The sequence below is a fragment of the Temnothorax americanus genome, unplaced genomic scaffold, assembly GCF_048541705.1.
Source record: "Temnothorax americanus isolate GAGA-0224 unplaced genomic scaffold, ASM4854170v1 Scaffold8, whole genome shotgun sequence".
NCBI lineage: Eukaryota > Metazoa > Arthropoda > Insecta > Hymenoptera > Formicidae > Temnothorax > Temnothorax americanus.
In genome coordinates, this window is record NW_027509802.1 from 1,650,979 (window position 1) to 1,675,669 (window position 24,691).

The 24,691-nt window shown below is 37.3% G+C and overlaps 8 protein-coding genes, 1 long non-coding RNA gene and 1 other non-coding gene across 24 annotated transcripts in view; 4 read left to right on the forward strand and 6 right to left on the reverse strand.

Annotated features, from left to right (window-relative positions):
* Positions 1–411: 411 nt before the first annotated feature.
* Spf30 (Splicing factor 30) lies at positions 412–3,278 on the reverse strand. Its single transcript, XM_077424055.1, has 5 exons — positions 3,040–3,278; positions 2,701–2,924; positions 1,829–1,978; positions 1,036–1,186; positions 412–935 (listed from the first exon to the last, which is right to left on the reverse strand). Exons 1-5 carry the CDS (start codon positions 3,076–3,078, stop codon positions 792–794), a joined length of 708 nt encoding a protein of 235 aa, XP_077280181.1. The 5' UTR covers positions 3,079–3,278; the 3' UTR covers positions 412–791.
* A 25-nt stretch (positions 3,279–3,303) lies between these two features.
* Positions 3,304–7,224, forward strand: LOC143907339 (uncharacterized). Of its 9 annotated transcripts, XM_077424050.1 has the most exons (9): positions 3,304–3,448; positions 4,358–4,810; positions 4,949–5,011; positions 5,221–5,509; positions 5,609–5,735; positions 5,850–6,121; positions 6,195–6,343; positions 6,411–6,737; positions 6,864–7,224. In XM_077424050.1, the coding sequence occupies exons 1-9, from the start codon at positions 3,304–3,306 to the stop codon at positions 7,040–7,042; spliced, it is 2,004 nt and encodes a 667-aa protein (XP_077280176.1). In that variant the 3' UTR covers positions 7,043–7,224. The 9 variants fall into 9 exon arrangements, with proteins under 9 accessions (XP_077280176.1, XP_077280168.1, XP_077280170.1 ...); XM_077424042.1 differs by having other exon boundaries at positions 6,411–7,224; XM_077424044.1 differs by having other exon boundaries at positions 5,224–5,509; positions 6,411–7,224.
* A 322-nt stretch (positions 7,225–7,546) lies between these two features.
* LOC143907439 (5S ribosomal RNA) lies at positions 7,547–7,665 on the reverse strand. Its single transcript, XR_013259847.1, has one exon. It is a non-coding gene; the product is annotated as a 5S ribosomal RNA (ribosomal RNA).
* Positions 7,666–8,068: 403 nt separating this feature from the next.
* On the forward strand, positions 8,069–9,909 carry Pef (penta-EF-hand domain containing protein peflin). Of its 3 annotated transcripts, none has more exons than XM_077424058.1 (4): positions 8,069–8,210; positions 8,598–8,772; positions 8,894–9,172; positions 9,340–9,909. In XM_077424058.1, the coding sequence occupies exons 2-4, from the start codon at positions 8,604–8,606 to the stop codon at positions 9,429–9,431; spliced, it is 540 nt and encodes a 179-aa protein (XP_077280184.1). In that variant the 5' UTR covers positions 8,069–8,210; positions 8,598–8,603; the 3' UTR covers positions 9,432–9,909. The 3 variants fall into 3 exon arrangements, with proteins under 3 accessions (XP_077280184.1, XP_077280183.1, XP_077280182.1); XM_077424057.1 differs by having other exon boundaries at positions 8,084–8,225; XM_077424056.1 differs by having other exon boundaries at positions 8,144–8,378.
* Positions 9,502–11,440, forward strand: LOC143907345 (uncharacterized). The gene is made up of 4 exons (XM_077424059.1): positions 9,502–9,641; positions 10,124–10,377; positions 10,469–10,597; positions 10,838–11,440. Exons 2-4 carry the CDS (start codon positions 10,185–10,187, stop codon positions 10,966–10,968), a joined length of 453 nt encoding a protein of 150 aa, XP_077280185.1. The 5' UTR covers positions 9,502–9,641; positions 10,124–10,184; the 3' UTR covers positions 10,969–11,440.
* Positions 11,441–11,555: 115 nt separating this feature from the next.
* Positions 11,556–14,071, reverse strand: LOC143907341 (E3 ubiquitin-protein ligase TRIM45). Of its 2 annotated transcripts, XM_077424053.1 has the most exons (6): positions 13,928–14,071; positions 13,648–13,848; positions 13,141–13,403; positions 12,793–13,010; positions 12,479–12,679; positions 11,556–12,271 (listed from the first exon to the last, which is right to left on the reverse strand). In XM_077424053.1, the coding sequence occupies exons 2-6, from the start codon at positions 13,833–13,835 to the stop codon at positions 12,047–12,049; spliced, it is 1,095 nt and encodes a 364-aa protein (XP_077280179.1). In that variant the 5' UTR covers positions 13,836–13,848; positions 13,928–14,071; the 3' UTR covers positions 11,556–12,046. The 2 variants fall into 2 exon arrangements, with proteins under 2 accessions (XP_077280179.1, XP_077280180.1); XM_077424054.1 differs by lacking the exon at positions 12,479–12,679.
* Positions 14,072–14,413: 342 nt separating this feature from the next.
* LOC143907338 (dyslexia-associated protein KIAA0319) lies at positions 14,414–20,311 on the reverse strand. 3 transcript variants are annotated; one of them, XM_077424041.1, is made up of 15 exons: positions 19,888–20,311; positions 19,074–19,488; positions 18,782–18,957; positions 18,211–18,594; positions 17,904–18,129; positions 17,369–17,742; positions 17,142–17,253; positions 16,913–17,061; positions 16,656–16,846; positions 16,395–16,494; positions 15,997–16,314; positions 15,813–15,914; positions 15,509–15,694; positions 15,039–15,191; positions 14,414–14,954 (listed from the first exon to the last, which is right to left on the reverse strand). In XM_077424041.1, exons 2-14 carry the CDS (start codon positions 19,481–19,483, stop codon positions 15,040–15,042), a joined length of 2,880 nt encoding a protein of 959 aa, XP_077280167.1. In that variant the 5' UTR covers positions 19,484–19,488; positions 19,888–20,311; the 3' UTR covers positions 14,414–14,954; position 15,039. The 3 variants fall into 3 exon arrangements, with proteins under 3 accessions (XP_077280167.1, XP_077280165.1, XP_077280166.1); XM_077424039.1 differs by having other exon boundaries at positions 14,414–14,937; positions 19,888–20,309; XM_077424040.1 differs by having other exon boundaries at positions 14,414–15,191.
* A 313-nt stretch (positions 20,312–20,624) lies between these two features.
* On the reverse strand, positions 20,625–21,880 carry LOC143907350 (apoptosis-inducing factor 3-like). Its single transcript, XM_077424078.1, has 4 exons — positions 21,742–21,880; positions 21,477–21,627; positions 21,171–21,387; positions 20,625–21,019 (listed from the first exon to the last, which is right to left on the reverse strand). The coding sequence occupies exons 2-4, from the start codon at positions 21,507–21,509 to the stop codon at positions 20,754–20,756; spliced, it is 516 nt and encodes a 171-aa protein (XP_077280204.1). The 5' UTR covers positions 21,510–21,627; positions 21,742–21,880; the 3' UTR covers positions 20,625–20,753.
* An 81-nt stretch (positions 21,881–21,961) lies between these two features.
* Positions 21,962–22,426, reverse strand: LOC143907351 (uncharacterized). The gene is made up of 2 exons (XR_013259833.1): positions 22,231–22,426; positions 21,962–22,071 (listed from the first exon to the last, which is right to left on the reverse strand). It is a non-coding gene; the product is annotated as an uncharacterized LOC143907351 (long non-coding RNA).
* Positions 22,427–22,602: 176 nt separating this feature from the next.
* Fdl (fused lobes) overlaps positions 22,603–24,691 on the forward strand; it is a 40,022-nt gene continuing 37,933 nt past the window's right edge. The window contains exon 1 of one of the 2 annotated variants that reach the window (XM_077424064.1): positions 22,603–23,430. The gene's annotated coding sequence lies outside the window, so the exon portion shown is untranslated. Of the gene's footprint in view, positions 23,431–23,647; positions 23,825–24,691 lie in introns of those variants that run through there. The other variant, XM_077424065.1, reaches the window with a different exon arrangement.

Consider the following 24,691-nt stretch of genomic DNA (forward strand, 5'->3'; position numbering starts at 1 on the left):
GGAACGCAGCCCTGAACGGCTAATAAGTAGCAATAGAACGTGATTGGTTGGATGAGTTGGATCCACAGGTAAGAACCAATCATCAATGCAGTAAGGATCGAAGCAAAAGGCAGCCAATCAGACTAATCCTTCAAATCGCCATTTTTTACTCAACTGTAAGGCGCGAAATATGAACGATATAAGGCGTTAACAGCCAACTTCAATATTAGCAGATTTTGATAATCAAAACCAAATGTCACTAAAAAAGTGCTTTTGTCTATTAATAATTAATATTATTAATATTTAGGTATATATGTTAATATTTTATTCTTTTGATCTATTTTTCTATAATCAATCTGCATTACACGTACACAAACACACACGTGCATTACACGCATATTCTTTTAAAGATAAAAATACCTTCAAAGAAGCTGCACGTTAAAATATACATTTATTCATATCAATGAGATTGTAAACAAGATATGCTCAAGCGGAAATGTATTAACCTAAAAACACATTTATTCGCTGCGATTACTTTTTTTTTTAACAGCGTTACGGTAAAAAATTCGAAATTGTTTCAGTACATGTAGGATCGACGTTGTTAAGAGAAGATACTTTATCTACACTCCACTTGTGAAATCGTCAGTAATCTTGCGAGCAAGTTATCGTGTCTGTCCCGTTCGTTCACCCGCGTATCGCAGAAGCGTTCCAGTGAACCAACCAGTCTTTGACATAATATAACGATAATTCCACATTACTTTCTATCTCTTTCACCAAGTTACAATATATCTATTTATGTACATATAAATTATTTAAGCACCCCGCCTCCACTTCTCCCCGTTACTGAACTTGGTCATTTCCCGACCACTGACGCCGCAGGTACCAATCCCCACACGACCATTTACGTTCTCTGGTGTCGCAAAGATGCTCTTCTTTATGACACCTTTTTTCGAAGACTGCGGAGAAACAAAAGCAATTAACAGAGCAATAAACAGAGACGTACTTTAAATACATCTGCAGATAAATACGCATCATATAAATAAAGCTAGTCCTCACCTTGTTGGTAAATGCTAGCCACTTGTTCTTCTCCAATTCGCGTTCCTCCTCCAGTTCTTTGAATCGCTGTAATTTCCTCTGCTTCTTCTTCTTAAGATATTCCCTTTGCTTGTTTGGATCCGAACCCGCAACTGCAGCTGCTTGCATTTTTCTGTAAATAAATAAATCTATTATCTGGGTAAATAAATAGAGACAACGCAAATTCATATTATGCTCAATAATTATATATATAAAAAAAAAACGTTATTGATACTTGTATATTTTTATCAGCATATTCATCTCGATGAGTATAAATATTAACATATCTCGGTGTGTGTACCAATTACTTATATATAACTTATAAAAATTGGCATTTATTTTTTTTTTTTTTATAATATCGCAAAAGAGTAAAATAATATTATCTTGTTATATCTAGTTATTGTATAGAATACAATTAGAACTTCTCAATTTTATTTACACATATAATTATACTATTAATTTGCTTTTCAAAGATACCAGAGAATCCGACAGTTTTTGTTACCTTTTCCTGGACCGCGACGATGCACACGAACCGCGTGACATCAAAGGATAAATGAACGAATAACGAACATATTTCAGACAGAATACCGTACCAAGTTGGTGGGGTTATTGTTGCCAATTCAGAAATAAGATAGGAGGAAAAATAAATGATTAGTAAATCGTCTCACATCCTTTACGTTTCTCAGACAAAATTGTATGCAAAATCGTAAGGAATATTTTATATTGGTTCACAATAATGCATTGTTGGGGACATCATAGATCAGAAATGACTTACTTTGATTTTTGATCTGCCCAATCTGATGCTGGCCTCTTAGCAACAGATTTTAGCTGACTAAGCATAACGACATCGGTATTCTTGTATTCATTGAACGTTATATTTGCTATTCCATCTTCGCTTATCGTGTCTATAGTTGCCTCATAATACCTGCAAAATTTTACAAAATATGTTAGAAAAAGTTGTACGAGATACTTTATTTCAAAATAACTTCAGATACTTTACTGCACTTTTTTCAACAAATCATTGTCAATATATTGTTTTTTAACATAAATAGTCGATTCATAATTAATATTTGCTTTACCCTTAGCCTTTTCTGCCTTTTTAATGTTTTCTTTAATAGTCAATGTTAAATAAAGTTTGGTAGTAAAAAATCTATTAAAATTCTCTTAAAACAAAACCGTCCAATATTAACTGAAAAAATAAATTTAAAAAATAAAGCAAATAAATAATTTTTCCAAAATCCTTTTTGACCGATCATTGAAGTTTTCAATACCATCAATAATTTTATCAAAGCCTTTGTATCACATCACATAGACTTTAGGTTTTGATAATAATGACTTGGAGGGTAAAATATTCAGCTTTCGGAACATTTAATGTATCAATGACACTATCGGCTAACACTGTACGTGAATTCATCTGAATGTCATCTGTTGCACAATTCAAACGATATTCGATTCAATTGCAAACAGTGACTGCAGCCCATTTGATGCTACGGATGCTTTGAAGCGTGCTCTCTCTCTCTCTCTCCTCTCTCTCCTCTCTTCTCGTTCTTCTCTCTTCACTGAAAGAAAGGAGAAGAGGAATGCTTCGAAGCATCTGTAGCGTCAAGTGGACCGCAGCAGCCAGTATAACGCATAAACGGTACCCACTTGCCGTCCTCGCTCCAAGGTGCCATACACTGATCGCCGACTTTCCACTTATTGGCCAGAACTGCAAGCAAAATAGGATCTTTAGGGTCCATGCCATTGGCTTGTCTTTTTTCCTGCTGTTGTGACTTAATTAAATCATGCGTCAGCTTTATTACTTCCTTCAGATCGAACTTCAGTTTTATCAACTCCTCGTTATTCGGATCTGTCGTGAGAGCCGCTTCCACCTGAAGCACAACAAAGCGTGAGGAGTCGCGGGGATGGTCGTGGATGGAGTAAAAATGGTAAGCGAGACCGATCGATTGTCACGCGAGGTTAAGCAGAGGAATAAACAGGACTCACCTGCTGGAGCTGCAGCTTGTAATTCTGTAAGTCGTCCATGCTGCCCGACTTGTTCCGGAGACGGTTCACTCAGAGCCACGTCGCGGCACGGAAACTCGGCCTCCTCTTTTCGCTCGATTCAAAACTATCGCGGAAAATAAAGCGTTTTTTCCTCGTAATCACTCGGCAACAACTACAGTCCCAGGTCAACTCCAGTTGACAAGCGCAAGATCGCTCGGCGAACAATGCTGCCAATTGTAGCGCGTCGCTGAGACTTCCTCGTAGATGACGACGACGGTCGACGCGTTGCGAGGGATTATACGGCGGAGGAGTTCGGCGAACAAGAACGAAGAAACAAGAACTTACTATCTGTCCTGGAAGAATCCGGGATCACTGTTCACACGCTTTCAGAAGGCGCCGATGTTGAAAGGTACAAATACCATAAATCACAAAGTTGGCTAAAGTGATAACTCTGTTTGCAAGATGGCGGCACGATTGCGCTAATGGGCTATTTTTTTTTTTTTTTTTTTTTTAAAGATGGTGGATGGTGAAGATTCACGTGATAAACAGAAGTCAAACAGAGATAATGTTCAATGTTCGCCAGTAAAGTGTTTCTTAATTCGAGGTCTGCTTGATTTCCGTCATTAGTCATCATATCTTGTTGACAAATTTTGTTATATCTTGCCAGCATCCTGTTAACAGGTTTGTACACGTATATCGGATCCTACATCAAATTTGCAGCCGACTGCAGCCGACAAAATTTGTAGTGGACACTGTAGATTTGTTTTGATCAGAAAAATATTAACAAACAAGTATTTAAAGCAACAGAATCTTAAGTTGACTTTGCAATTAGTGAAAGAAATATTAAATTTAAAATGGTTCATTGTTTTTGTCTTTGGTAGCGGTGTAATTGTAATACTAACCTAAAAAAGATTTCGCACGTGGTCGTATACTAGGATGAACACGTGACATTTTCATTGTACGAAAAAGTAAAATTTAATCAGAAGCAGAATTTACGATAAGCAAGGTGTATGTATTAATAATATATTATTTAAGTAATTATTGTGACAAACGTTTCTACCTGTAATAAAGTCAGGTTTTATTTTTATGCGAGGTGAATATGTGTTATTCAATGTGCCTTATCTAGCATATATACGCCGTGGTTTGTCAACTCTTTTTTTATATCGTTTGTTTTTAAATTTTCGAATCTTAAACCATTATTATTTTCATAACTAAATTAATTTAAGCCATTAAAACTTTAACTTAATTTAGAAAAAATTTATTGATCGCTACCAACTTTCTACCATCATTATGCACATAAATTTGTAACATTTTGCAGAGTCTCGCGTGGATCAAGCTTGGGATAAAATAAAAGTAATGGATATAGATGCGAATAAAGTTGTTCGCGAAGAGATGTCGACGAACGTGTCAACGTCGGAAGAAAATAAAAATATACTTTCGGAAAAGATAGAATTATTAACGTCGCATCAATTGATGTGTGGTGAAGGATCGTTAAAAGAAGAACGTGAGACAAAGCAGCTAGACGAACAATCGTCCGAAGAAAAACACGAAGCAGTGTTCTGTGATGAAAAATTAGAGAATGAAAGAGCAGTTATAATCGTCAATGAGAAGGAGATTCTAAATAGGGAAAATAAATGTGATAAGCCTAACGTATCGATAATATTAGATACAGAGGAGACAGAAAGTACAATTAATAGCTGTGTTATATCTACTGATATTTCAAATATCAGTACTCGATCGACTACAGAGGAAAACGATGAGACAAATGCACGTAAGTATCGTACAATTGCTGAAAATATACCTGATATTAGACAAGCTTTACAAAAATTTTTAGAAATCGTAGAATGTAATATGTCAAATGATACTAATATTGTGCAAAGCAAATATTTAAATAAAGCAATTGATCAAGTTGCAGAAGTAAGCATTCGTAATAATGAGATACAAATAAGCAATCCATCACCACAAAAGCAAAGTAAGCACACACACGCGTATTGGTTTATTAAATAAAAATTTTATCTTTAGAAAAATATTCACTTCTCTATTTATAATATAATACATAAAAAGTAAATTGCATTATAAATTAGAAGAAATCGCATATATTTTAAGTGTACATTCGAAATCATATAAAAACGTTCATTGAAGTATTTTATGTGCATATATTTTGTTATATCTATTTGACAGAAGATAGGACGTCTTCTCTCAGTGTCATTGCTGCAGAATATGGAGACACTTCAGATTCAGATGTTGAAAAGATGGAGGCAGATACTACAACTAAAAATCAGCACGCTATGCCAGAGATACAGACACAACATTTGCAGTGTTATCGTACAACTGAAGAAAATTTATCATGCGAAGAAAGCGATAGCGATGATGATTCTGATAGTAGTGCCGACAGCAGCAGCAGCAGCAGTAGCAGCAGTAGTGATAGTAGCAGTGACAGTGATTCAAATGATATTACAATTATTGTCAAGTATGATTATCTTCTTATAAAAATATAATTATAACGCATATATATTTAATCACTTTTTATGAATGGAAATGATAAACTTTTTATATTTAACTTTCTTAGAAAAAGAGGAAGCAAGGCAAACACGGCAAAGAAGGAAAAGCATACAGAAAATGAATTAGATGATCTTCCACCAATAGAAGACTTACAAATTAGCGTCCCCGAAGTTTTATGTAATCCGTTTGGCAAGGTATAATTAATATAAGCTAATTATATATATGTAGACATTCAGAAAATTATAAGATAAATTAATATCATGTAACAGCAATACAGTAACTTCCAAATATCTATTTGAACATTTCAGATTGAAAAGATAGTGGAGCAATTAGTAATAGTAGAGCCAAAACCTGGTGAGCCTACACTTGATCTGGATACAATTTTATTCGTGAATAAAGGAACAAAAGCACTCGGTAAAATATTCGATGTATATGGCCCCGTAGCCGAACCACATTACTGCGTTCGTTTCAATGACGCTAAGCACATACAGGACAATGGCATTAAAGTGGGCATGCAAGTTTATTATTGCCCATCGAATAAATCGTATACGTTTTTCGTATTCCTACAGGAGTTGAGAAAGTTGGTATTTGGACGAATCTCTACCATACGTTACATGTGATTGTAACATATTCAAATAAACGTTTTCTTTCAGGCTAAAAGCTTGCGACACGGCTGGCGATGACGAGTCTCCGGAATTTTCAGACGATGAAGAAGAACAAGCGTATTACGAAAAGTTGAAGCAGAAAAATAACAAAGATTGTTCTGACGGGAAAACTTCGCAGAAAAAACCACGTCAGACAGGTGAGTGTATTTCAAGTTGCTATAATTATTACAAGTAACTAAATAATTATTGCTAATCGATTTCTAGAGTCTTCCTATACAACACCGGCCTGGCAATCGAATCACCCGTGGAACAGGAATAGAAATGTTCGACCTCAGAGATACAATCAGAGGAGACAGCGAAACTGGAGTGGTGGCAATCGTTTTAATTCTGCACAAACTCCTGGACCATACCCCTATCAAGAATCTTGGCAACAATACCCGTATCAAAATAATGCTCCTTGGCAGCCAGTTCCACAGAACGTGCATCCGATGTCTAACAGATCGTACGCAGGATACGGAACATATAACGCGCCACATTTGGCACAGGATGGTAATTTGAGCAACACGGACGGTACAAACCAATATTATCAAGGTACCTATCAGAATTTCCAAAGTTACAATATACAAAACAATTTCCAAAGTAACGGTGTACAAGATCAATATTATCAAGTCTCTTTTGGTGCTTCTCCGAGATTTAATCTTGCATCTCCACCCGTAGAGATGAATTGCCATCAATTCTCCAATACGCCATATCCGTACATGAATATGCCTTCTTATCCGACTCATGTGCAATCGTCACTGCAAATTTCAAATGCTAATGCATGTTGGCCTCCACCAGCTCCTCCATCTTTAGATACACCAAGTACGACGATTGAAGATCCAAATTCGTCTGCGTGACTTTATTCCTTCTTTTACGAATATATTTTACATTTTCATATCGAAAACATTTTTCATCTCCAATATCATGTAATCTATAATAGGATTATAAAACAAATGTACTTGTGTGTAAGTAGTATTTTCTGATCTCATTTTTTTATGTATACATATAACAATGTAATAAATGAATTATGAAATAATTATATCTACATTTTTTCAAACTTATTACTAATTTTGATTCTATTTCCTCTAACAGGAAACCTCGCAACCCGAACATTTTGATTTTAATGAAACTTTATATACATAGAGAGGTAAATAGACGTGATAGAATTTATAAATTTTCAGTTGCGGTCTAAAAACGATAAGGAGTGAAATCACTCTTTATATGAAGCAGTTTTTTTATGTTTTTCGTTATATCTTGAATACTTTTAGATATATATTGAAAAAAGCCAAAAAAATTCCTTTATCATTATTACAACAATATTTAAACAAAAAAAAAATGCTGAAGGAAAAAACAAAAAATTTGGACAACATCACACGGTGTTCCCAAGCGGTCACCCATCCAAGTACTAACCGTGCCCAACGTTGCTTGACTTCAGTGATCGGACGAGAACTGGTTTTTTCAACGTGGTATGGAAGTTGCCCGTTAATTTGTGGTACTTGTAAACGATTTAAACAGCGTTATGATTTGGTTATTTTCAAAATTTTGATTTTTTATGTAGCAATAAAAATTATAAGGATTATTAGATCACTGAGCACTCACTGGGGGTTAATTATGTAATAAAACGAGGTGAAAATTACAAAAGTGAACAAATTCACTAGATTTCGACCAATGAAATTGTAGATACTCTAGGGAATTTTCAGCCATTGGCCGCGTTCAGCAGAAAAACTGTCGTCGTCTTCTCAACGCTCTGCGTTGATTTGTTAGTTCTAAAAGTAAGAGCCAATCACGTTCGATTGCCGCTAAACGGTGTGTTCTGCCGAACGCGCGCTTATTTTTTATACATTTTCTTCATAGGAGTAGAAACTCTAGTCTTTCCGTTTGTTTATGCAACCTTGAATAAACGAATGCCTCATGCACCTGTTGTTTTTTTTTAAGTTTGCGATTCAAGGAATCGCAAATGCGGAATTACTTAATTGCGGGGATACGTAACGTCACAAAGATCTAGGTCTTTCTTCCAGTTGTCCAGTATGTTTTGACAAAGTATGCTATTAGCGCACGAATGCGTCTGTTAATTATGTAACGCTACTGTTAACGCAGAATCTCGTGATGACAGTCTAACCAAGTCTAACGAGAGCTCCACGGTATTTGTGCTCCGTCCTAGGGTTAGAAAAGTTTCAATCAATGGCGTACCCGGTAATTCTAAATAACAATTCTAACGATTGCACCTGCGACAGCTGATATCACGCTTTATCCAGTCGTTTTGGTTTATTATGAATGGCCCTGTATCGCCGGACGAGCGCACGTCAATTTGATAGCTCTCGCATGTAGACAAGAAGCCTCCTCGTTTCGTCACAGCTTGTCTGAATTTGTGATTCTTTCTTCAATCATATTTATCTTGTCCGTTTCTTCAAGAGCGCGATGTACGGCTCCACCGATTCAGGATCAGGGGTAAATCCAGAGGTTCAACGATGGTTCTCCACAGTGGACAAGGACGGGAGTGGACGGATAACGGCTGCCGAATTGCAGTCGGCGTTGGCCAACGGTCAAGGGGGTACCTTCTCTGACACAGCGTGCAAGTTAATGATTGGTACGTATGCGAATTTTGTACATATATTTAGTGAACAAATAGAAGAGAGAACAACGTGTCGGAGCTTTAGCTTTCTTCGGCGAGCTGTAAACATATCAATGAATTCTATTTCTTTCCACAGGTATGTTCGACAAGGAGAAGAATGGCACTATAAACGTAACGGAATTCCAAGCTCTTTACAATTACATAAATTCTTGGCTCGGTGTATTTCGTGGCTTTGACCACGATAATTCGGGTAGTATACAAGAGAATGAGTTGAACGCAGCCCTAACACAAATGGGCTATAGGCTTAGTCCGGATTTCATTCAATTCCTTATAAAAAAGAGCGATCTACGTGGTCATCAGTCCATTACCGTGGACCAGTTCATAGTATTGTGTGTTCAGATACAGAGGTTTACAGGTAATTAGAAATGTTTACATAAAGAGAGGAAAATTTTATGATAATTCTGATATCGTTTATTAATTTAATTAGAGACCTAACTATAAACATCTGTAAGTGCAATAGTTTGATAATATTTAGCATGATTTAAGCATGTTCGTTTAACAAAGATACGTTGTATGTTACAGAGGCATTTAGGACAAGAGACACAGATCAGACTGGATCGATTACTATCGGATTTGAAGATTTTCTGGGAGTAGCTCTTAGCTGCAGCATATAACGTCTTCATATTTTAATAACAATACAGTTAAAATATTTTCTACACTTGTGTATGCTAAAAAGCAATTATTGTTTAACTTGTGCTACAAGTGCTCTATTTTTCTATTTTAGAAGATAATGTAAAACGTGGGTTTAGACATGTAGGTTCTTAAGCTTATGAGAGATTTGTTTGTTCTTGGAAATTTCCATTATCTTCGCCACTAAGCTTTTAGTAAGGTTTATTTATGTTTAGTTATAATGATAAAATAAGATTGTTAATAAATATGAGAAGCACTAAAATTATGCTTCCTGCCGATTCCGCTGATCGATACCTCAAATGACAATGAAACGCGTTTATTTTACATTCGTGCACGTTAATAAGATTTAACATGGTGTTGAAATAAAAATGAATATTACATGACAATGCAAGATGCATTAAGCAACATGTTTCATGATTTTGTATATTTAATTAATGTTTCATATACGATATAAGAGCGAAATGACTGGTGTATAATATTTTTACCATTTAAGTAACACTTGTACTATCCAATTTTTTTTTACATTTGTCATACGTGTTTACAATTGCCATCTTTATAAAGATTTACTAGTACAAGGTTTATAAATTTACTGTCTTTATGTGGAGATACAGATAGCTTTACCTGAAATACACATGAAAGTAAATGGGACTTGACATAAAGGGTTTTCTTTACACAGATACTTTGAGAATAATGCAGATGTTTCAAATTTACGAGACTATAAAATTGTATTACTCCACATGAAACTGGCTCGGGAAAGAATACAAGAATTTGAACGATTACGAAAAGCACGACACCTTCTGGATGCTATTTCATTAATAAACAATTTACTTGCCGATGGTTCTGAAATAGAAATATTATCGCTTGCTGGGATAATAGTGAGGAGATTAAATAAATTGGGCGTGACAAATGTAACGGCAGATAAGGAAAACGGTATGTAGGTATTTGATATACGTGATGAGTTTTCATCGTATATCATATATGTGTTTTCTTTATGAAACATGGGTATTATATTCTGTTGCAGAATACTGGTATAAAGATACGAGATTATCGGCTTTAAGACTCACACATAATGGCATTTATCACTGTTGCACATTTTGTTCTAGTGGTGGAAAAAAGGAAATGACTTGTGGCTGTAGAGGCACCATGCCTGGTAAGAATTAATTTCACAATTTAAATCTTTAAATAGCAACTATATATGGAATACATATCGCGCGCGCGGACCAAACAGATAAAAGAAATTTATTTAAAAGTAATTTCTGTAATACTAATTCTATAATATTGTAAAATGTTTAACATTTATAAAAGAGCAATTTTTAGTAGCTGCTATTCAAAACTTAGATAAGTAAAAACAGAAATAAGAAAAATAATAAATTAGTTAATTTTTGTAAAGGTGGATACAAAGGCTGCGGCCATGGACATATCGGACATCCAGGCTTTAATCATTGGTCTTGCTGCGGATCTATATTACGTAATGGACGTTGCTTAATTATGCGAAAAACCATGCATCAATTTATATTGTGAGTCATAATAAATTAATAAATATATCTTCCGTATAAAAGAATATAATTTAGATATTCCAGTTTCCATAAAAATAAATACATTAATTATGCCTTATATCTTTAATTAAGAGATAAAAATATTATTTCAAGAGATTTGAGTATATTTATATGTGCTCAACTGATTGAGACATGTTGTAATTTTTGAAACAATTGTATCCAACTATAGTTTTTGAATTAGAAACTTTCATTCTTGTTAAAAATTATATAAAATTTTACTTCAAGCAAAAGAGGTAATCTTATATATAGTATCTAATTGTAAGTCCTATATTGCAACAGCTCATATTGATAATTGAAATTAATAACTTTAAAATACAGAAATGCTTGAGCAAAGTAACAATGGTTATTGAGTGTCTCTATTAAAAAAAATAGAAGAGTAATAGAGAAATTAAACATGAAATTTATAACATACTTTTGTATCTTACCTTAATAATTTTATCGCTGTAGGTGACATGTAACAATATATAAACAAATATTCTTTTATTATATCTCACATATAAAATTTTTTCGATACATTTACACTATATACATATAATATGTACAAAAATTAAATGATCTTTACATTTGTATTATTTATTAATACAAATAATAGTTTACATTGTTTACAAATGTTCGCAATATATTTAACTAAACTTAGATATAACACATTTTAAGTCACACATCAGCCGCAATATAATTTGTGTTCCTCACTTAATATTAGATTAATCAAATATGTTGAAATCGCATAATAATTTTCATAATTCTAATCAGTCTGTGTTCTCAGTCGAAGCTTTGGAATGTATGCTTTATACCTCAAATGACAATATATACCCTTTTCGCTCATTACTATATCATATTAATCACATGACAATTGTTACAGTGTACTAATATTAACAAAAATTAGCTTTTGCACAGTCTTATACACATCAAAGTGTTGCATTTTTATCATACAATTAAAATTTAAAAAATTTATAAGTTCTTAAACATTGTAGTGAGTTCTGTATATGAATTCGCATTTGCACAATATGTAGTTTATCCAATTTCCAATTTTATATTACATAAAATTACATTTGGACATACCTGCAAATCTTGGCTATATGGTGTGCTTCTTCAAGATCGTTAGTTGAAAATACGTCGTGGTTGTATTGAATCAATAGATTATTTAGGTACATTTTCGCTTTTTGTAACATCTTTGCCAAGTATGTACCAGCTCTTCCTCCCACTCCAACAGCGTCTTCGCTGGCATGACCTCTGTGCTGCATACTCCACATGCATTCTTTGCACGTTACCTGAAAATTTTGTATTATTGCTTACTTATTAATTCCATAAAATAACAAGTCGTTCAGTATAATAAAACACAGAAGAATTCGTACGACTTCAATTGAAAGTATCAATCGTTTGAATTCAATTGCATTTCCATTATATATATCCTTCTTTTATACTTAACACAATATTAAAAAGTATCGTATATCTAAGAAGAAAGAATTTTTGTAAACCTGCTGACACGCGATGCAATAAAATCTTAAAGCGTGCGTCGGATGTGATTGGCATAAAATTGTCCGTCGTACTTTAGTAGCCTCCCACAGTGGTCTCATTAAATGTTTAATTATTCTCGCTTCCGCAAGGTTTTGCTGCTCGTGTTGCCTGCCGCACTCCGAGCAAAAATTGCGTAAACACGTCGAACATTGTATGAACGCCTTAAAAAAAAATCAACAAACACGCGGAGAAGTCTATAAAACATTTCTACCTTGCGACGAGATAAAATATTTTAAAAGAAATACGATAATATATATAATATTTAGATCATCACCAGAACTTCGCCTGTGCAGGCGTCGCAAAGTACTCTATTGACCAGTTTACGTCGCACGGTGTCCATAACTAAACGATGTTGCAAGGGATAATGCGGCGGCGGTACGGCGGAATTAGCATTCGGCAAGTGCGAGTCGCATAACGGACACGTTTCGTAAATGTCGGATCGCGCGTACATTCGACCGTCTCGTATTTCGTTCTTTGAAGAAACATTCGGAGCTGCAAGCATACAACAATTCTATCAATGCCTCTTCGTAAATCAAAAGTGCGATTGTGCGACATTATAGTAACGTTAAAAATTATGAATTGCGTTTTCCTTCGTTAAGATATTCTTCCTCTCGCCACTTACGTTTGCTCATCAATTCGTAAACGCAAGATAAACATATAGGATGCAAGCAAGGAAGGAGTCTAGGCTCCTCCATTCTCTGCCCACATCTGGGACATTGGAAGTCCGCATCGTGCGGCAATCTATCTGAAAACCCCATCGGCTCCCTCGAGTCGTCTTCCTCGATTTCGCTGGCCATTTTTCTGCGAATGAAGACGGGGGAAGGCTGGTGTGCAAAGACGTTCGTATTCGACCAAGGAGCGCGCCTTTTTCTGGAATCCTCGTTGCTGGAAAGTATTTAAAGTTATTTACATACATCTTAAGAATTAGTAACAGTCTTAAAAATCCTATACAAAGTCAACCGTACGATCAATATTTTACATAATATAATAAATTATAATTTTAACTCTCGATTGAAACAGGCTTTACATATTATAGATCATATATCACGTGTTAAATCATATGTTAATAAACTTCATATTTTAAGTGAATTTTAAATTCATTTTAAGTAAATTTAAAGGTATCGCTTACCGTTTGTTCGTATATGCCATCGTCATTGGTTCGACGTGAACGAAATCTTCAGTATTTATACCTTTGCTCTTGCCCTCGACCAAATTTGCGTAAATATGATCGCAGCTTCCGAGCTCGCTGTCTGTCGCAGCGCCGCGACTGCAGCAACCTTTCGAAGAGCGTTTTGCCGAACACATTACGAAATCCATCGATTACAACACGCTAAAACAATACAGTTGATGAGAATACAACAAAGATAATTTTCTCTGACCGATGTCAAAATCACAATAATGCGACTCACCAAGAAATTAAGGTATAATTAACGGGAGATACGAAAGAATGAGTCAACGGGCCGCACGAAGGCTTCCTACTACTTAAAACTCGTTCTCCCACAGCGTAGCTGGTTAAAAATAACTTTAAAACATAGGCCATGAGCCAAGCGCATGTGGAACTTGCCTTGAAATGCAAAATCTTTAGCTACTGGTCGCGAAGTTGTAGATATATTTAATATCTAGGTCGCCAATTCGATGAAAAATCTCTCATTCTCCATAAACGTTTGCTAGCGCAAAACGTGGATAAAAATACTTAATATTTATATGCAACAATTTAGTGGAAAGAGGTTTTCTCCTATAATAATTAACTTTCTCAAGAGATAGGATTTAAAAAAAAATTATTAGTAAACAAAAATTTGTTATATTTATAAATCAGAAGTAACACATAAATATTAAGCGACAATTATTTGTTATTAATCAAGTGGGTATGTGCAAGAAATAAGTAATAAAATATGTATAGATAGTAAATTTTATTTAGTATTCGTGTAGTGTAAAAATAAGATTGACAATGTATATATTAAAGAGTAAGCAGTACATACATATAAACGACATACAGAATCGATACAGTGCTTACTACATATCGATTTCAATTGAAATAGCTTCTAAGGCCATAATAATATTCAGATAAGCTCTCAAACAGTTTGACGATCATTTGACGCTGCATCTTGTCGCGTCAGCAATCGTTGACGTAGTTAAAAATCACATAATAGATACAGAATAGAATTGATTGATAATACTTAAGACGAATTAAGTAACATGACGTAGAGTATGAGGTTATTATTATCATCGCATATCTATAAACAAGACTTAAACTCCATCTATGTTCTTAGAGAACATTGTTATCAATATCGATTCTGGAGGCGATCATTCCTTATAAGGTACACAAGTCAACTTATACCTTCGTGACTAGTATTTCAGGTTTGGCCAAACTTACACAACTGTGCGCTATTTATCATTGCACTCTATTATCGTTGCATTTCTGAAATTTAGTAAAATCTAGATACATCTTGATTACGTTTTATCGTATGATAAATCGTAAATTTATTGTAGTTATTATTTAGCAATTTATTACAGTGTTACCTCATGTCTTTACTCGAGAACCGACTTTGATCAATCCATTCCGAGATTTACCGTTTCTTATATGGCTACCGCTTTTACTCTTACGATGCTCAAACAGAACATCGTCAGAATCGGTGTCCGATTCCGATAACACCATCTTGTTGTGAGTTGAAACTGCAACATGAAGATTATTATAACTTAATATAACTAGGATACATAATTTTTTAATACATTCAAATATTTTCGGATACAATATTTTAAGAGGATATTTCCAAGGATATTTCCCAAAATTGTTCGAGTTAAAAAAAGTGGCCATAAAAATTTATAAATAGTGAAATTTCTCTCATGGTCTTTCATCTGAATTAAGAATAACATTAAGACATTAACATTAAGAAGAAAAATTCTACCACTTAGATAATGTACAATGATAATGACAAAATTCAAAATATTGATTATTATTGTCATCTAACAATAAGTAATGAGTTACGTACATGCACTGCTATCATCTTCTGGCTCTGGTTGCAGCAAAGAATAACGCGGTGGTTTCTTCTTAGGCCGAAGCAAACGTCTTTTACCGACGCATATCCTTTGACACAAGCAAACAAGACCCCAAATAAATCCAACCCAACATACAACTAATGATAGCAATGCTATTATCACATATAGGATGCTCCAATCTGAAAAGAGAAAAAATGAAAATAAAAGTAAGTTTGAAAGATATAATTATAATATGTATGTATATCGGAACACTATGTATATAAAGTAATATGGAACGGAAAGAATAATTTAACGTACCACAATTAGAATCTCCATTACCAAAATATTTTTGTATTAAATTCTGCATCCAAAATGCTTCGCATAAGCATTGCCTTGTCTCTTGATCGCATACACCGTGGCCTAGATAGAAACATTAACTCCATGAATTATGAATAGAAACTTACGAACTTTGATATATTTATCACTTTTCAATATTATATACCTGAACAATTATTTTGGCATATAGCGGTGTCTATATTGGCAACCGACAGCTGTAAGAGACCGGAATCTTGTAATAACTTTTCTCTCAATCTTTTGACTACTTCTGGACCCGGCAATGCTGTTGTTCCCTTCTTTTTCACGTAAAACATTAAGACGGCCTTTCCGGTATGCGGTTCTGCCCTCAAACTTCGCACGACGATTGAAGCTTCATCTCGCAATAACATTTGCAGTTTTACTACCAACGAATTCTTTTGCGAAACAGTTAACGTGTTAGCTCCAATGTTCAGTGTTAGTTCTACCAAATGCAACAATTGCGGATCTATAGAAAGAAATAGAAAGTTGATTTTTTTTTAAGTTGTCGCATTATAAAATAATATACTTTTTCTAGTCTGTACTAACCGGGTTTTACAATTACTGATACAGTGTCTTCACTACTCAGACCTTGATCATCCGTTACTTTTAATCGAAAAACATAACGACCAGGAACTATATCTGTTAGCTATAAAAAAAAGGCAACATAGACGTATGCATTTATGTGTATGCGTATGACGTACATTGCGTAGGCAGGTATGTGAGATGAGTCTCAAACAATAAATTAAGCAACAAAACATTTAACACTATTATACAACTATTCGAATGTAGTTCGCATTTTAACTTTACCATTAAGACTGGTGATTTATCCGTATCTTGAACTATAGCGCCAATCGCAAGACTAGATTGATCTCTGGTCCACAGCCATTGTCCTATCCTTAAATCATCACTCGATTGTGATCCATTGATGATTAACGCGCTGATTGGCGCCGTCACAACTTGATCGCCACCAGCGTTCGCTTTGGGAGGCGCATTTTTATCTAGGATAAATAAGATTTTTTATAATACACATCGCATATAATATACGATTGTAAGGCAGTACTTACTTTGCGTTACCTTCACATTGACCGTATCTGAATCCGCATTCCCGTTATCATCGACAACAGTCAATTTGAATGCATAATCACCTTTGGTTAATTTTGTAATATTTGTAACAGATTCGTTAACTGTGGTAAATTCAGCGTTATTAGGCCCACTGTAATGCCAACGATATATTTATAAATTCAAGATACACGACATGTACCGTAAGATGCAATTTAATTAAATGCATTGTACCTTACTTGCTCCCAATGATACAAAACAATCTTTATGTCATCCTTACTTCTCGTACCATTTAGAACAGCGCGAGTTGTCGGTAACGCTATGCTTATATCGTCACCAGCGTCGGCTACAACAAAATTAATCAATCGAGATTGTATCAAGAAGCGGTACACTTTAAACTGTAAACATTACCGCGCAGTGTTAAATTCATTTGAGATATTGACGACAAAAATGATATTTACCCTTTGGCGGTTTATTCGTTGGAGGTTTTACAAACACACGCACTTCCGCTGTGGAAGATTGCTCAGAATCATCCGTTACTTTAAGTACAAACGTATACATTCCTTCCTCCAGATTTGACAATTGTAAGTAAGGTGTTCTCGTGTTTTGCATATCTACCGCTTTATTCTGATCGGATGGACTTTTGGTCCACTCCCAACTTGCTATTCCTCGATCGTCGGTACTTAAATTACCGTTAAGCGTCAATGTATTTTGAGGTAGATAAATGATAACGTCTTGGCCTGCGTTTGCACTGGGGGGATAGTCGATCACTTTTAAGACAGTTATATTGGCACTTGTAGAATTTGTAACGTGATTTGAATCTTCAACCGTTAATCTGCAAAAATATATATATGATTTGGATAAAGAGATTTATGTAAAAACTTTCGATATTTTTATCTAAAGAAGGCGTAGAAAAGTAAAAACTGTCGAGCCATCTCTATACATAAATATTATGTAATTGTATTCGCCATAATACAACACAGTTAGAGTACTAACTTGAAAGTGTAATTGCCGGCAATAAGATTATCTAATTGAAGCGTGGGTGTATCCACAAGGTTGGGTTGATATCCAATCGGGCCTTGCTGCAGTTCCCAATGATAAGAGATGACGCGATCGTCATCCTTACTATTAGAGCCGTCCAAAACCGCGCCTGTATTCGGTAGCTTCACAATTTGCGATGCGGGCGTAATTATGGCAATTGGTGCTTGGTTGATACGTTTCGCTAAAATAAAAATTCAGATTAAAAAAAAAAAAATACCGATCTATGACAAAAAGAAAAAAAGAAAATTTTCAAAGCGCTTACGAGGTAAAACGCTGACATTGGCATAAGCTTCTCCATAAGCGTTCGGACTGCTTACAGCTACTTTAAACGTGTACAAGCCTTCCGACAAATTACTTAATTTGACAGTAACGCGATTCTGATCCGTCATCGTTCCGGTATGTCCCTCCGGTTGACTGAGCAGACTCCAAGCGTAATTATAACGTTGATTGCCCCGTTCAGCGGGGACGGTATACGCGGACAGCGTGACTTCGTTTTCCGGTAATCTCACTTCTTTAGAAACTGCCGAGACTAACAATTGTTTCATAGTCGGCTTAATCGACGTGCCGATATCTTTCACAGTTGGAACTTTCGCTCGTTGCGTTACACCGAGCTCAGCGTCTATTTCATCTATCATTATACAAGTGCCTGCAGCAATAACAGATATAGATCACATTAAAAGCATAATTGATTTCAAATCCACTATTTTTCTAAAAAAATAGAGTGGACGTGACGTGTTAAAGAAAATTATATGATAAATATTTCAGATAAATATAAAATTCAAAATTATTCCGGCAAATTGCACAAATAAATAACCAAAACGTGTTATACACACCAGCAATATTTCGCTTGAAACCTAAAGGACATTGACAAGTTCCGACATCAGTGTCCCCATGTTTTACACAAATCTCGTTATCTAGGCAACCTGACTGATCCATACAATCGATTACGATTTTGTTTGGTTCATCGAACAATACTTGATCTAGCTCCGTGCCATCTGTGCTCAATGTCCTAAATGCATACAATTAAGGGAAGAGATTATTTTGCTATTACTTGTTGCTCGAAATGGAAATAGTTTTTTTTTAATATAAATCCTAGAAATTTATTTAATCTCGAATCGAACCTACCCAACGTTGTCCTCATTGACTTGATCCAAGAAATCGCTCCATACTTTATTACTCTCCACGGGTCTGACCAATACCATGCTCGGTGGATTATCGTTTGCCAATTCGGGCCTGTACAGCGGCACGCACATCATGGAGTTCTCGCACTCTACATGATAGCACGTACCGTTGTGCACAAACGCTACGTTACACAAGGGTTTCTTGCAGCAGGCCATAACGCAGTCCTGCATGTTGGACAAGTGAATTTGTTGCGAGTATGTCCCGCCGGTCAAATTTCCACGGGGCAAGTAACTTGCGAACACCCGCGGATATAGGTCCGAGCACAGCAGTCGCACATTCCACAGTCTGTCCAAATCGCAGATGCAGCTTTCGAATAGTAATATGTATAATCCCAGGTGATATATTCCGATCATGTTAGCTGTAAGAACAGAACTCAAGGTCACACGCAGGCATCTTTTTTTTAGTTTACAATACATTGATAGAAACATTTTTTTTCCCCGAATGTAATTATGGTAAATATGTGAGCCACACGCGCATAAAAACAGGCAAGATGATATTTGACAGTTTCAATTATACATAATAAAAATAATTTCAACGCATATCGACGACACAAATATAAGTTCTAATTCTAATAAAAATATAATTATGTGTCACATGGAATGTCTCACGATACATCTCTCCCATAAAATATATATTTTAAATAAGTAGATTATTTAAATTAAATTTTGTTAAACGCGCGTATTATTCAAGATTCGCAAAATGGCACTTGAGGAAATATCGGATATCGATAAAGCTTTCAATAAAATAGGATTCGTACCTGACAGAATTCGTTCTCGTTGCACACCGATGAAAAATGGGACGCTCGTCCGCGCGAAGGCCAAGAAGAGAAGTGGGATCGTCGTTAGGTTATTCTACAATGACACACGTGTCATTTTCTGCGTCTCCCCGTGGTCGTAAGCCCCTCGCGATCCGTCAACGGCGTCAACGATTAACTCGCCCGAGGTGCCTTACTTTAAAGCAGCCTGGAGACTTGCGCGGCTTATCATATATTAGCAGCATGTTATTATCAAACACAGTTTAGACCATACGGGTGATTATCATATTTCCTGTCGCGCCGTGCCGGAATAACGATCGCGCGTAATACCGATAAAAGGGGAATACAATACGTACGAGCGCGACTGTATACGTATGTACGTACGCGAGTGTCGCGAGTCGCCGAACGAAAAAAAAAACGGGAGCTGTTCAGCTGTGAAGGTGCCATTACATGGGAGCGTCCGAGCGTCGAGCGTCGAGCGTCAAACACGTGCGCATCACCTTTGCGCAGGATTCTAAACCGTACAGATTTCAGCGTCTTGACGCTATTCCTATTGCAATGGCGAGTGAGGGGGGGTTTTTTCGGTTGCATTCCTCGGGTGAGGAATTTTGGTGCCTTGTACCCTTTAGGTTTTCGTAAATTAAATAAGCAACAAATTCAACAATGACATTTAATTTTCTCTTTTCTTTTTGTGCACAATGCCGAATATACTACATCAAGAATTTATTAACAAAAGAACAGTATCATGAAATATATTACACAAGTTACGTCTAATAAGGTACATTGAGAATGTACAAAGTAAAAGTTGAGACTAATACTGTGACATAATTGTTCGAAATCGTTAAGTTATTTCGTTTGTATAAAATAACTCAAGCTTGCACGTCAATAAGAATGCTTTCTTGAAACCGGGTTGAGACATCCTTTGGCTTATTTTTCATCCAACCAAACGGATCTGTATTAATCTCCTCTTCTGTTAGTATCTTTCTCTCGTACAGCATATTTGCAAAATCTGCTGCAACTGGATCAGCATTAACACTACTAATTCCTATTACTTTGCCATCTTTAAGATAGTAAGCGAAGAATTCCAGTTTGTCCAGTGAGCCATGAATCTTTATGCTAGTAGGGTTTCCATGGCCTGAAAATGAAGCGATAAAGATTGTTTAATTGGATTGTTAAATCTTTACGAAGTGCGTAATTTATTATACTTTTGAAATACTGTGTTGTGCAAACAGAGTATTTTAAACTCGATTTTAAAAGTACAATAAATATATTATGTGCAAATTTACCTGCATATCTGTAATTTCTACCCAGTAAGTTCGTCCAGAAGAATGGCACAGTCTTCAAAGAAGTTTCTTTACCGCATATGTTTAGAGCCGCAATTTTGCCGTGATAATGAGCTAAAGAATAATGACCTATCGCAGCTAACGTGTCGTCGGATCCATATATCGGTGCATAAGCTATGTCACCTCCAGCATATACATTTTCCACACTTGTTCTTAAATGCTAGAATTCGATTAACATCCAATTATTAAAATGAAGAATGATACATAATTAGAACTGTACATAATTAGTACCGTGTCCAAATGTTATACCTTATTTACTGGTATAGCACCATCGTCCCTCATTTGAACAGAAGATTCTTTCAGCCAGTCGGTATAAAAAGTGGATCCTATTCCAACAATAGCTATATCCGCTGGTAGAATCTGGCCGTCTGTAAGTTCGACCTTAGCCACATTAAATGACCTAAAACATTTGTTACAATGGGTTAAATAAATTTGTTAATACATACTTTTACACCATTTAATGTAATATCATTGTTTTTATTTGGTAATTCGCAGGCTTATGTAATACAGGTACCTTTAAGAGCATTAGAAATTTCTGCCCACAACTCTGCAACTTTGTGTCTGCCACGGAAAGACAAAGGCAGTGTGTAATCGTATATAGGGGGTCTCTTTCTGACTTCTTCGATCAATAATTCGTCTATTATATTTTTGTTTACTGCTGTTGAGCACAATACTGAATCATCATCTGAAGGACAGCAATCATCCACCGATAGATTAATAGACTTTGTCACTTCATTGCCTATTTGTATTTGTTTCAAATAGGATTGACCAAGTGATTCTTTATTTATTAATACGATTTGTTCCTTGCCATCACATATTACTCTTGCCAAACATTCATCTCTTTCTGCAAAATCGCACACATACTGCTTATACTTACAATGTCTTTCAATACATATATATATATATATATATATATATATATATATATATATATTTATGTATGTATATATGTATATACAATAGTTGTATATTATTGTATAATTTAATGAATTATAGGCCATACCATTTGTAGGATAAAATATTTGGGACTCAGACTCGATGGTAATACCGTGCCATTGTTGCACACATTGGTGACTCTTAATATTTTTTCTTACAATTGTTGCCGTGCACACGCCGCACGTTATATCTGATGCCTATTAACATACAATATTTTAATTACTTATCTCAACAAGAGATATGCCAAAACAGGAACATAACCTACTTACCTCGTCACCTCGCCATTGCAATAGGAATAGCGTCAAGACGCTGAAATCTGTACGGTTTAGAATCTTGCGCAAAGGTGATGCGCACGTGTTTGACGCTCGACGCTCGACGCTCGGACGCTCCCATGTAATGGCACCTTGAGAGCTGTCAATTACGGCTTACGGCAATAGTTTTTCCGCATTTTACCGCCACCTGCAATGCAGCGCGTTAATTCGCTGGGTCACGGAAGCGGCCTGACTTATCGATTTGATTTACTCGCTGCGTCGATAATATAATGATCAACGACTCATTGGATAAATTACTGCGTTATCGATCGATTCATTGACAGTGACAGGTCAAACACGTTTTCGCAGTTTCCATTGGCGGCCGCGCGATAGCACCACCGATACATTTTCGGCGGCAAATTACAGAGGCACTTCAGGCAGTACAGCGTACAGCTACGGTGCGCGTTGGTGCGCGTGTGGCTCGCGCAATTTACGTGGAAGAGAGAAAGATCAGAAGAATGAGAGAGACGACTCGTTTCCTCGCCGTGTCGCGCGTTACGTGTCGTCGAAGAGTCGTCGCGATCGCTGGCGGGTGAGCCACGGAAGAAGACTCAACGGAGCGTCGAGTATCGGAGTGATTCCTCTTCTCGTCGACCACGGTGCGCGGGGCGAGTGCGCGCGCGCGCGCGCGCGCGCGCGTCCGCGTCTCCCTCCCCACTCTCGCGGTTCTCTCGCTCTCTTTCACCGCTTTCCCGTTCCTCCCTCCCGCTCCCTTTCGCTCCTCTCCCGACATGGCCAAGACATACCGTTAACTCACGCGTCTCTCCTACTGTCCATTGATGCCTCCGCCGTCGCGTAACTCGCGCGTGCTCCCCTATATACCGTGCATCCCGCGTCGCGCGCGTGCAAGGACACGCGTCCTCCTCGCCTGCCGCCGCTGCGTGCCGCAAGTCTGGGACGAGACGACGCGCGGAGCCGCGCAAACCGGCCGCAGGGCCGTCACGCCGGAAGGTTAGGTGAGTGGAGTTTTTGATGCATGCCCGCACACCGTATATAGTATATATATACACGCTCCTTTCATTCTCCCGACTCGGCCTGGCTCGGCGTCGTCGGTCCAGCTCGCCGTTTCCCTCCGCTCCTCTCCCTCCCGCTCGCCCGCCCCCGCCCACTGTCCGATCCGGCGGCGATCCGGAGAAAACGGCGCGGCGCGGCGCCCGACCGCTCCGGCTCGCCTTTGTCCCCGCGTCCGCGGCAGGTGTCGTGTTTACGCGCGCCGAGAGTGCCTTGTCCGCCGCGATCGAAGCCGGCTCCCGTCCCGATCGCTAGTAGACATAGTCGTTCACCGAATCCCGATCGCGTTGTCCGAGTATCGTCGCGCTCCGGCGAGCCTGGCCGTCGCGAGAGAAGTCGGTGAGTAATTAAACGATTCTCCGGGGAGAGAGAGAGAGAGAGAGAGCGAAGGTGATTTTCGGTGACCGGTGCATGACGTTCGGAGGCCGATCTGCAGACGCGCGTCGCGTTTGTTATTTTCGTCAGCTGTTTACGCGCGCGCGCGCGCGCGCTGTGTGTGTCGTCGACAAAGCGTGTCTCTGAGGGGACCACCGCGTCCTTTTACCGGGGATATTTAATTTCGTCCTGCCGAGCCGGCACGTCGGGGATTAGAGAGAAAATCCGAGTTTTCGCCGCTCGGCGCTCGGCTTTCCTGTCCGCCGCCGCCCGCCGCCGTCACGACTGATATCTGCTGAACGCGATAAGGGTTCGGCAGATCAGGGTTCGCTCAGACACAATGAGAAAAATAAGGAATAAGGCATGTTGCGTCTCACTTTAATGTACGTGTGCTGAAGTGAGATGCGACATTCCCTTATTCCTTACTCCTTTATCTTATTCCTTTTATTTTTGTCATTGTGTCTGAGCCCTAACTCGAGACTTTTTAATCTCGTCTCCGCGATTTGACGCGATTTTATGTATAATATATCTCGTTACGAGCACGGGCTTTGCGCGATGCCGAGGATCGAAGGCGTTCGAATCCCACAGATGGAACATGAATAATGATTAACGACATCACGCTGACGTCATTCTGACTTTATTCATTTAAAGATCAAGATCACTTTTGTCGTTTCGATCTGATATCGCGCGACTCTTCGTTCCGCTTGGAGATCCGTGTCCGTCTGGAGGATTTGAACCTCTCGCTCGCTCGTTGACACGCGCGAAAAGATTCCGAAAAACCGTATCCGGAGAGCTCGAGAATCGTTTCCTTCTTCGTTCTCGCATCTCGTC